The sequence below is a fragment of the Ammodytes marinus genome (genome assembly GCF_949987685.1).
Source record: "Ammodytes marinus genome assembly, chromosome: 22".
Taxonomy (NCBI): Eukaryota; Metazoa; Chordata; class Actinopteri; order Uranoscopiformes; family Ammodytidae; genus Ammodytes; species Ammodytes marinus.
This window is the reverse complement of record NC_137226.1, coordinates 1,315,293-1,327,792: the sequence shown is the minus strand read 5'-3', so window position 1 is coordinate 1,327,792 and position 12,500 is coordinate 1,315,293. Positions and strand designations below refer to the sequence as shown.

At 40.5% G+C, this 12,500-nt stretch overlaps 1 protein-coding gene across 1 annotated transcript in view; it reads left to right on the top strand.

Moving 5' to 3' along the window:
• Positions 1-4,202: 4,202 nt before the first annotated feature.
• dyrk2 (dual-specificity tyrosine-(Y)-phosphorylation regulated kinase 2) overlaps positions 4,203-12,500 on the top strand; it is a 14,909-nt gene continuing 6,611 nt past the window's right edge. Inside the window, exons 1-2 of the mRNA XM_080051467.1 lie at positions 4,203-4,265; positions 12,013-12,116. Of these exons, the coding sequence (XP_079907593.1) occupies positions 4,226-4,265; positions 12,013-12,116 (144 nt within the window). The 5' untranslated portion in view covers positions 4,203-4,225. The remainder of the gene's footprint in view (positions 4,266-12,012; positions 12,117-12,500) is intronic.

Here is a 12,500-nt window from a genome sequence, read left to right as displayed (position 1 = left end):
TGAGTGTGTGTGTGTGTGTGAGTGTGTGTGTGTGTGACCCTCATTTGCAATGATGTCGAGTCAAACAAGTACAAAGCAAAAACAACAACACAAACACAATAATCAAATCAAATACAAAACAATTGATAAAGAAAAAAAAACAATTGAACATTTAGACAGAGATGTAGAATGGCTGGAAATACAATGAAGTGGGTGAAAGTACAATATAGTCAAATTGAATCAGTTACAAGTAGAATTCGGCAGATTTAAAGGTGCAGTGTGTAATATGACATCATCAAGAAAGTTCTACAAAGTTCTAGAATGCAACGCTCCCTGGGTAACCCCACCCCTTTCGAATAATAACAGAAGCTACAGTGGCCTTCAAGGACAAGAACAATTCTAAATGTTAAACAATGCACCTGATGACATTCCAACTATGACACTTTGAAGATGGCGGCACTAGGCCTTGGTCCAAAATATGCAGAAATATGGACATATATGAGACCCTTTCTAAGGGAAAAAATAATAATTCAAAGCTTTTTTTTCAGCTATTATGCACTAAATTAAATGTACTTATGGATATTATAATTACTTTCAACAAAATCTGCTAGGAAATAAAACCCAAAATTCTACACACTGCAGGTTTAAGATAATATGTTTGAATTGGTCAATGACAAAAAGTGTATTGTGAATTTGTTAGAAATGTTGTCAGTAGTTTATAGAATAAAACCAAAATGTTCATTCTACTCAAACATATGCCTAAAAATAGTCAAACGAGAGACACTGAACATTTGGAGTGGTCTCTTCATTTTTTTTCCAGAGCTGTACGGCGCTTTTCACAGCCTGCAGTCACAAAGTGCTTTACAATGTGCGTAGGAAATTTAATTTTCATTTCATTTAACTTTTATTTATCCTCGAGAGACCAATTGAGGGGTGACCCTCATTTACAATGACGTCGAGTTCAAAACAAATTCAAAGGAAAAACAACAATACATAAACAATATTCAATGCAAATACATCAAATACACAACAACAGGTGAAGAGAAAAAAACAATTGAAACATTTACACAGTGGTGAAGAGTGGCAGCAATTAAAATGAAATGGGTGAAAGTACAATATAGCCTAATTAAAACAGTTACAGGTAGAGTTTGGCAGATTTAAGATAGTTTGTTTAAATTGGTTAAAGGATATGAAGGTATTTAGTTTAATTTGTTGCTGTAAGATGTTCCAGGAGTCGGGGGCACTGAAAGCATAGTAAAAAAAAATACGTCTAAGAATAAAATTTATTTAAAAAACACAACAGATAAAATAAGCAACATATAAAAAACAGAAGTTACTCAAAAGCTGAACTTGTGTTGAAGGCCAATGCAAAACAAGTGAGTCTTAAATCTGGGGTGGAGGATTTGGGGAGAAAATGGCAGTTGGGATAGAGATTTGAAACCAAATACCTCAACCGCTCCACTTGTTCTCTTTGGTCCCTCCCTGACACACTCTACACCAACAAAGTCGTGCCAAAGTGAATGGACAGTCCCGACAGCCAATAAGAACAGAGAATCGGAGCCTCGCTCTGATTGGTCAAAGTGTCCCGCTCATGTTAACTTTGACCAATCAGAAATCATATACCCCAGCTTTAAGCAACGTATGGTGTGTAGTAATGCAGCCATACCGCTAGATGGCAGTATATTTTAAGTAGTACTGTGATTATATTGTAAGTCAAACAGCTAAACAGTGGGTGGTTGTAGCATTTCCAGAGACACACACAAACACAAATACTCACACACACACACACACACACACACACACACACACACACACACACACACACACACACACACACACACACACACACACACACACACACACACACACACACACACACACACACATGATCGTATGGCTATACTTGTGAGGACACTCAATGCATTCCCTAGCCCCTTACTCAATAACCATCAAAACTAATTGTCTCACTTTCCAAAAATGTCTTCAAACTTAGTTTGAAGACATTTTGCACACTCTCTCACACACACACACACACACACACACACACACACACACACACACACACACATGATCGTATGGCTATACTTGTGAGGACACTCAATGCATTCCCTAGCCCCTTACTCAATAACCATCAAAACTAATTGTCTCACTTTCCAAAAATGTCTTCAAACTTAGTTTGAAGACATTTTGCACACTCTCTCACACACACACACACACACACACACACACACACACACACACACACACACACACACACACACACACACACACGTTGAGTGAACAACCTTTGTCGTCAACACAACCCAACACTGTTCCTGTAACTTGCAGTCAGGGCTCTGTGTATGTGATGTCATAATGTAAACATGTTATTGGTCGCCCCCGGCAGCCACACACACACACACTGTCACACTCTGTCTGTGTTTGGAAAGTGCTGAAATAATAATAAGTTGGATATGAAGAAGAGCAGTTTGCACATCAGCATCGATATCTGTGTGTATCCTCCTTCGCGCTTCAACCTACTGCTGGCCAAAGTGGTGAGTGTCTTCTAGTTAAAGCCACAGTGTGTAGAATATAGTACTATAGAATAAACAACCAATTAAATACATCTTCACCTCATCTCTTGATATTGTAGGAAAGACTTGAGGCAGTGGTGGATGATGATGCCATCTTTAGTAACTGTAGCTTCTTGTCCTTGAAGGCCACCGTAGCTTCTGTTATTATTCGAAAGCGGTTACCAAGGGAGCGTTGCTATCCAGAACTTTTGCAACTTGATGCCACTAAATATTCCAATATTACACAATGCACCTTTAATGTAACTTTAAGTTTGAACTTGCATCAGTTGTGTTGCTATGGTTTCATGTAGTTTGAGTAATGCTGTATAGTCCTACTGTAGCCTATATATAATTTACTCAAAGAAAACAGTTGTTTCTTTGATTTTATTTAACATTGTCATTTGTTTGTTGGTTTGTCGCACCTTTTTCTTAACACTGTTACTTGAAAATGATAGCCTATATTTTATTTATTTTACGAAATATTTAAAAAATTTCAGTTAAATTTTCATTTTTCAAATTATAATTATTTTTTTTCGAAAGGATGCGTAGGACCCAAACTAAACAAATTTACAAAAATATTTATTTTATTTTTTATTTTATTTTTATTATTTTATTATCATATACGGAACATTTTTACCTGCTGCTAGATCTATTTAAGTTTCTAAAGATGTTTTGGTAAAAAAATAATAATAATAATATTGCAACTTTAAACAAATAATAATTGTAGGCCTATGACTAAATTCATGTTTTGTTTTGTGGTTATTTTCAGATAAGACTTGATTGATTGTTAAGGAGGAAATTCATATGTGACGGCAACACAAGTAACAGACAGTAGGGGTCAGAAAGAAACCAGGGACAAATGTAATCAGATTCAGGTAGCTATGATGTTACTCTATCTATCTATCTATCTATCTATCTATCTATCTATCTATCTATCTATCTATCTATCTATCTATCTATCTATCTATCTATCTATCTATCTATCTATCTATCGATCTATCGATCTATCTATCTATCTATCTATCTATCTATCTATCTATCTATCTATCTATCTATCTATCTATCTATCATATAATTTAATATGAAAATTAATTTGTTGGACCTTTTTGTCAATGTAAGTTATGGCTATGCACAATAACACTTTTTCTTTTAATTAAAACATAATTTGTAATATCTTGCCTTGAAGTTTACATTTAAATATATAATTAAAATTAATAATTTAAATTTGAAATTTGAAAACCAAATTACAACGTTAAGGAAAATTTAACAATTTATGTTTCAATTAAAAGTTCTAAAAAAAGAAAAAAAAGTGCATTTTGCATCGCCACTTTTAATTTATACTCTCAAAAAATGACTAAATATAACTGCCACATTTTAATATATTAGGCTATATTAAATGATAAAATATAAAACATATATATATATATATTATTTTTTATTGATTATGAAAACATAGTTTTAGGTGTTTTGGATCATTAATGGGGGTCCCTGAGTTTTGCTAGTTAGTAATTAGTTAGTAGGCCTATGGACCTACAGTAGCCATGGTTGGACCATACATAGTAGGATTGAACAGGGGATTAGAAAGAAGGAGGAGTAAAGAAAGGGGGAAGAGGCGGAGTTGTGGACGGAGGAAGAGGAGGCGTCCCCTCTCTCACTGTGTCGGTCCCGAGCCAGAGGAGAGGAGAGCGGCCGCCATGTTAACCAAGAAGCCCGGATCCGCGGTCCTCCCGACGGGTGAGCATAGCCTTCTCTGGCCGCCTTTCGGTACCTCTGAGACGGCGTGGCAAAGGCCCACACACCGCCGATCTCATCCCGGTTGTTTCAGTGTGAATCGCATGTTGCTACTAGGGGCAGGAGACGGAGGAAAACAGTTGGGAAGGGAAGGGCTGTGTTGTGCTCGGAGAGTGATAGGAACCTCCTTCTATTATGCTTATTTAATTACCTGTAGGCTCATGTTATTGTTTTAGATAAATGAGAGATAGAATAGGTAGAGAGCGATAGAGAGAGAGAGAGGAGTAGCATAGCTCTGTCAGGTGTATTTTTAGCTGTGAAGTGACAGCAGCAGTGTCTGTGTCCGGTATTATTTAGCTCTTATGGGTCGTGTTTGGTGAGTGTATTTTATTTGTCGGTGTCTTAAAGGTGTGTGCGCGATGTTAGATTGTGTATTTAAAGGCGTTTCGTGTCTTGTTTAGTGTCTTTCAGTGTGTGTGTGTGTGTGTCTGTGTGTGTGTGTGTGGGGTCGGTTGCTGGGTAATTCCTGGCCTTCAGCTCAACAGACAGAAATGAAGAAAGCTTCGGTTCAGTTCAGTGAAGGGTCAGCTGCTTTCTCGTTTGGTATTTTTAAAGGTGTAGTCAGTGATTCTGGAGAACGCTTGTCTTTAAAATCACTTTCTGTCAAAATCAATGAATATCTCCTCACGATCCGCTACCTGTCTGTAGGTATATACGGCTACTGTGTGTGCGTTGACAAGAGATCCGGTGTAAATACACAGCCTAGGCTCTGTAAACGGGCATGTAGACTAAAGCTACGGTGGCCCATTTGTTTACATGAGCCTATAAGCTGTGTATTAAAGGTACAGTGTGTAATATGACATCATCAAGAAAGTTCTAGAATGCAACGCTCCCTGGGTAACCCCTTTTGAATAATAACAGAAGCTACAGTGGCCTTCAAGGACAAGAACAATTCTAAATTCTAAACAATGCACCTGATGACATTCCAACTATGACACTTCCAACATGGCGGCGCCAAGGCCTTGGTCCAAGGTATGGAGTAATATGGACATATATGAGACCCTTTCTAAGGGAAATAATAATAATTCTAACATTTTGTCAGCTATTATGCACTAAATTAAACGTACTTATGGATATTATAATTATTTTATACAAAATCTGCTAGGAAATAAAACCCAAAATTCTACACACTGCAGGTTTAAACACTGGATCTTTTTCAACGCACACACAGTACAGACAGGAAGCGGATCGTGAGGAGATATTCACTGATTTTTGACAACAAACTTTTGATGCATTGGCCTTTAACACAAGTTGAGACTTCTTACTTTTTCCTCATGATTCTTACATGTTGTTTTGTATTGCATCTTGTTCAGCACTTTGGTCGACTGATGTTTTTAAATGTGCTATAGAAATCATTTTGACTTCGACTTTAAGTGTTCTTAGTAGCTTTGTTTACTTTTAAAATTAAACTTTTTCAATTCTATTTTGTGTGTGTGTGTGTGTGTGTGTGTGTGTGTGTGTGTGTGTGTGTGTGTGTGTGTGTGTGTGTGTGTGTGTGTGTGTGTGTGTGTGTGTGTGTGTGTGTGTGTGTGTGTGTGTGTGTGTGTGTGTGTGTGTGTGTGTGTGTGTGTGTGTGTGTGTGTGTGTGTGTCTGTCTGTGTGGCATTTTTTAGAACAGACTTGGTAGGAGTGAAATATAGTCATCATAAGTATGTTTTAATTTGTCTATATAAGTGTAAAAAGAAGTTTTTTTTATGACCTTAGAATGAGTGTTTTATATCTACATAGGAGCGGGGCGCTGAGGCCGCCATGTTGCACCGCCATGTTTCTACAGTAACACAGAACGGACAAACTTAACGGCCTTACACGTTTTTTATATGGGCGTCCTGGGGGAATGCACCTGTTGGAAGACCAAGAAGAAGAAGAAGTACTATAGAATAAATAACTAAATACATCTTCACCTCATCACTTGATATTGTGGAAAGACTTGAGGCAGTGGTGGATGATGATGCCATCTTTAGTAACTATAGCTTCTTGTCCTTGAAGGCCACCGTAGCTTCTGTAAATTCTCCTCTAAAGGGAGGGGTTAGCAAGGGAGCGTTGACATCTACAATCTCACCACTACATGCAGTTTTATCACCAGCTAATTAGTGGTGTGAACTTATTGATTCATATGTTTTTCCTTCTAGGCTGATGTGGTTTCAGTGTATTACTTTCTATTTTAATGCACCAACACTATATACAGCATTTAGTTCGCTTGTTGCTTGATTGAGTGATTGTCTTTATTTCGATCATGCAAGCAATAAAAAAAAAACCAGTTTAAATAGTAATACATGAATAAATAGGGGGTAAGAGGAAGACTGTGGCTCAGGTGGTGGAGCGGGTCGGCCAATGATCGAAGGGTTGGAGGTTCGATCCCCGCCCTGCCACTTGTGTCATGGTTGTTGTGTCCTTGGGCAAGACACTTCACCCACCTTGCCTTGTGTGAATGTGTATGACAGCTGTATGTTTGAGGTGGTGGTCGGAGGGGCCGTAGGCGCTGAATGGCAGCCACGCTTCCGCCACCGGTATGACTGTGTGTGAATGAATGGAACCTGGAACCCTGTAAAGAGCTTTGAGTGCTTTGAAAAGCGCCGCTATATATATCCAATATTTATTATTATTATCTAGTCCTCCCCCTTAACAGATCAATTCAGCCTGGATAGTTAGTATTATGTTATTAACGTGTCAGTGTACATGATAAAGAGCTATTATAATGTGTTATATATATATATATATATATTTTTTTTTAACCTTTATTTATACAGGTAAATCCCATTGAGACCGAAGACTCTTTTTCAAGGGAGACCTGTTTTCCTTTCCCACGTTACCATTCACACACACATTCATACACCAATAGCAGGCTTACTATCGACATTCACACGAGGCAAGGTGGGTGAAGTGTCTTGCCCAAGGACACAACAACCATGACACAAGTGGCAGGGCGGGAATCGAACCTCCAACCCTTTGATCATCAGCCGACACGCTCTACCAACTGAGCCACAGTCGCCCCACAGTCTTATATGTTTTGACAGCGAGTGGTTGACAGCCTGTTTGTTGTATTGTTATAATCAGATACCGGGGAACACCTTTCAGCCTCTTGTCTGTTTAGGGAAATTAAATGTAAAAAAAAAAAACAATAACAAAAGCAAAGCAGTTGAACCGGTCTGGAGTATTTACTGCTCAACTCCTCCAGGCGTTGTTTACACGGGGCCTTTGTCTTCCAAAACCAAAAATACAAGTGTGTGTGTGTGTGTGTGTGTGTGTGTGTGTGTGTGTGTGTGTGTGTGTGTGTGTGTGTGTGTGTGTGTGTGTGTGTGTGTGTGTGTGTGTGTGTGTGTGTGTGTGTGTGTGTGTGTGTGTGTGTGTGTGTGTGTGTGTGTGTGTGTGTGTGTGTGTGTGTGTGTGTGCTGCAAACATTAGCATGTGGGGCTAACTAGCATACTACACTACACTGTATTACATTGTGGGCTTTTAGTTTATATGTTGTCAGACATAGTGTTAAAGGTGCAGTCAGTGATTCTGGAGAACGCTTGTTGTCAAAATCACTTTTCCTCAAAATCAGTGAATATCTCCTCACGATCAGCGTGTGTGTGTGTGTGTGTGTGTGTGTGTGTGTGTGTGTGTGTGTGTGTGTGTGTGTGTGTGTGTGTGTGTGTGTGTGTGTGTGTGTGTGTGTGTGTGTGTGTGTGTGTGTGTGTGTGTGTGTGTGTGTGTGTGTGTGTGTGTGTGTGTGTGTGTGTGTGTGTGTGTGTGTGGTCACGTTGTAGATGCTTCCCACCGGTCCAGTCGAGCAGCATGCCTCGGATGCTAGCGCGGTGTCAAGTTCACCTTTCCACTCTCTTTAGCATGGCATCTGGCACACACACACACACACACACACCTCTTTCTTAAATGACATACTGTGAGTGCACTCTATGTATGTAACTCTATATGTATGTACTGTACATGCTGCTGGGTACAGTGGCCTCATGACTAGTATTGGTGAAGAAAGGGCGGACATTTTGAATGACAGTCTAAAAAAAACATTGACACTTTTTAGATTGATGTTCGTGGTATTTTGTGATTCTGGAGAACGCTTGTTGTCAAAATCACTTTTTGTCAGAATCAGTGAATATCTCTAACTCTTGATCTGCTACCTGTCTGTACTGTGTGTGTGTGTGTGTGTGTGTGTGTGTGTGTGTGTGTGTGTGTGTGTGTGTGTGTGTGTGTGTGTGTGTGTGTGTGTGTCTCTCTGTGTTTGTGTGTGTGTGTGTTTGTGTCTCTGTGTGTGTGTGTTTGTGTCTCTGTGTGTGTGTGTGTGTGTGTGTGTGTATTGATAAGATGATCAGAACGTATTGATAGTTCCATCATTAGACAGTAGGGATGCGGCCGCATTGGGTTTTTACTGCAGTGTGTTTGTGCTGCGTCTGCACTTTATGTCCATGTCTCTGGGTGCAGTCTGGAGGTCTGCAGGGCGTGTGTGTGTTTCTGTGTGTGTGTGTGTGTGTGTGTGTGTGTGTGTGTGTGTGTGTGTGTGTGTGTGTGTGTGTGTGTGTGTGTGTGTGTGTGTGTGTGTGTGTGTGTGTGTCTGACACTGACACTGTGTGTGTGTGTGTGTGTGTGTGTGTGTGTGTGTGTGTGTGTTTTTGTGTACTTTTATTTTTGTACAACAATTTCTGTGAAAACCAATTTGAGTTTTGGAAAGTGAGGACATTTTGTCCGGTTCTCACTTTGGGACAGGCCTTTAAAGGGCTGTTTGAGGGTTAACACTAGGTTTTAAGGACAGGCCTTTAAAGGGCTGTTTGAGGGTTAACACTAGGTTTTAAGGACTTTAAAGGGCTGTTTGAGGGTTAACACTAGGTTTTAAGGACAGGCCTTTAAAGGGCTGTTTGAGGGTTAACACTAGGTTTTAAGGACAGGCCTTTAAAGGGCTGTTTGAGGGTTAACACTAGGTTTTAAGGTTCAGGTATGAATTAGGTTTATGTTAGGGTTAGTGTAAGGGTTGGGGTTAGGCATTTAGTTTGGATGGTTAGGGTAATGGGCAAGGGAATGCATTATGTCATTGTGTGTGTGTGTGTGTGTGTGTGTGTGTGTGATCCTCATTAGCAGGATTACAGTGAGCATTCAGATTAGAAGCAGCAGAGACCATCTGTCCGTGTCAACCTGCACAAAGCTACTCACTCATCGCAGCGCTTTTGATTCCTCTTTCCATTAAAGCTACAGTGCGTAACTTTTCCATATAAATGACAGAAATCATAAATCATAACATTTTACACCAATGAGGACATTTTTATGAACGAGGATATTGATTTTAGCTAACACATTACTTAAAATGTTACGCAGTGCCCCTTTAAGCACATTTTACACAAATATTTTTGGTAAAGTAGACAACGGTACGCTATCATCTTATTGTTATGATTGTGTATTTTATTTTGGCGGGACAGGACGTGGCTCTATAACTACAATGTTGGAAGTTAGAACGAAAGTCGTCCAAAGTGCCACTTCTTATCACTGTCTGAACTCTGTCTGTGTGTGCGTGCGTGCGTGTGTGTGTGTGTGTGTGTGTGTGTGTGTGTGTGTGTGTGTGTGTGTGTGTGTGTGTGTGTGTGTGTGTGTGTGTGTGTGTGAGTGAGAGAGTAAGACTGTGTGAGTGAGTGTGTGAGAGAGTGTGAGAGAGTGTGTGTGTGTGAGACAGGCAGGCGGTGTATTAGTGGATTATCAGGCTAAATTAAAACGCTCATCCTCCTTACCCCGAGTTAACCTGTGGCTTTAGCCCGGGTCGGTCCGGCCAAGACGTTTTATTGAAGTTCAGATATTAACACTGTGTATTAGGTGTGTGTTCACTGTCAAAAGAGGCACTTTAAAGCTATAGTGCGTAACTTTTTCTATATAAATGAATGGCGGCTACATTCAAGCCATCACCAAACGAGTTGACACAAAGTTGATTAAGCCTATTATCAGCTCCTACAAAACTCTCTCTGTATTTCTCAGTATGGCAGCGCTTACGAACTAGTGTCCCCCCCCCTGACACTGGTGCAGGGGGGGGGGGGGACAGAAAAATCCCAAGAAGTAGGGTGCATTTCAGGAAAGAGGTATTGGACGGAAATAAGTGTGTGTGTGTGTGTGTGTGTGTGTGTGTGTGTGTGTGTGTGTGTGTGTGTGTGTGTGTGTGTGTGTGTGTGTGTGTGTGTGTGTGTGTGTGTGTGTGTGTGTGTGTGTGTGTGTGTGTGTGTGTGTGTGTGTGTGTGTGTGTGTGTGTGTGTGTGTGTGTGTGTGTGTGTGTTCAGTCGTCTCGTCTGTAAACTTATCTAATCTATCCATGATTGTTTTTTGTCTCCATGAAAACACTGGCGTCTTTCTCCGTAATATTTTAGGAGATTGAGTGGCCTTCTCCTCTGGCTGATACTGTGTGTGTGTGTGTGTGTGTGTGTGTGTGTGTGTGTGTGTTACATAAGGATCTGTTTCGGGGGCGCTGTCATGTCATGTGATATGTGGCATGCAGCAGAGGCATCCACACATCTTGTACTCTAAAGGTTGACACTGTTTCACGATGTCGTCAGCCTGCAGCATAATGACACTAGTTTGTCAGAGCTCAAACATGCTAACACCTAGCGCCTGGGACGAAAACTAGACTCTATATGCTACATATTACTAGCCTGGTGCTACCAGACCATCGTACTGCATTTCATTTGTACAGAAGGTCTGGAATCGCTCAATTGACAAACGTTAACTCACTTGAAGGCGGGTGTCTGTTAGTTTTAAAACTATTGGATGTGCCCAGTGCCACTCTGGATCTGCCAACCAATCGCATAACGTTTGGTCGTGACTTCTGAGCCACTCCCTTTGTTCGCTGATTGGACCGGCAGAAAGGGAACGTTTGTCAATTGAGCGATTCCAGACCTTCTGTACAAATTAAATTAAGTATGATAGTCTGGACCTGGCTATGAATGTGTGTGGGGTTGGGTGAATGTGTACAAAACAATGTAAAGCGCTTTGAGTCTGTAAAAAAACCAGGGAAAAGCGCTATATAAGTGGAGTCCATTTACCATTTAGGCCAAACTACATTGAAATCATTGTATGACTGAGATAATCAAACTTAAACTTGCAGTGTAGAATTTGGGGATTTTTTTCATAGTAGACTTGGTAGAAAATAATTACAATATCCATAAGTGCGTTTAATTTAGTGCATAATAGCTGATTTTTTCTTTTAGAATTATAATTTTTTCTCTTAGAAAGGGTCTCATATATGTCCATATTTCTCCATACCTTGGACCAAGGCATGGGCACCGCCATGTTGGAAGTGTCATGGTTGGAATGTCATCAGGTGCATTTTTCAGAATTGTTCTGGTCCTTGAAGGCCACTGTAGCTTCTGTTATTATTCGAAAGGGGTGGGGTTACCCAGGGAGTGTTGCATTCTAGAACTTTGTAGAACTTTCTCGATGATGTCATATATATTACACACCTTTAAAGGGGCACTGTGTAATATGACATAATCTAGAAAGTTCTAGAAAGTTTTTCTAGAAAACATGAGACTTACCCTCTCAATGTACAAAATGTAATATTAATATTTGTAATTCTCCGCTCAGGAGGATCATTCAGATTATTGGAAGAGGTGATTTTACACCAATGAGGTCATATTTATGAATGAGGATATTGATTGTAGCTAATAAATTACTTAAAATGTTACACAGTGCCCCTTTAACCCCAAACTGTCTGTCTTTCTTCCAGGCAAAGTGGGCGAGCCGGTCTACTCCCCTGGACACAGCGGCTCTCAGACCACCTCGCCTGTCGCCCTGCCCCGGCTACGCAACATCAACCACAACCCGCTGACGGTAAGGACAGGCAGACAGACAGACAGACAGACAGACAGACAGACAGACAGACAGACAGACAGACAGACAGACTGACACTCACTCTCTAACAGACAGACAGACAGACACACACACACACACACACACACACACACACAGGCGCGCGTTCACTCACTCACACACACAGACACAGACAGACAGACAGACAGACAGACAGACAGACAGACAGGCAGACAGACAGAGAGACACTCACTCTTTAACAGACAGACAGACAGACAGACAGACAGACAGACAGACAGACAGACAGACAGACAGACAGACAGGTGCGTGCTCACTCACTCACTCACTCACACAACAACAAACCCATTAGAACAGCTACGTTGTGCTTTGTGCAGATGGCCTCAA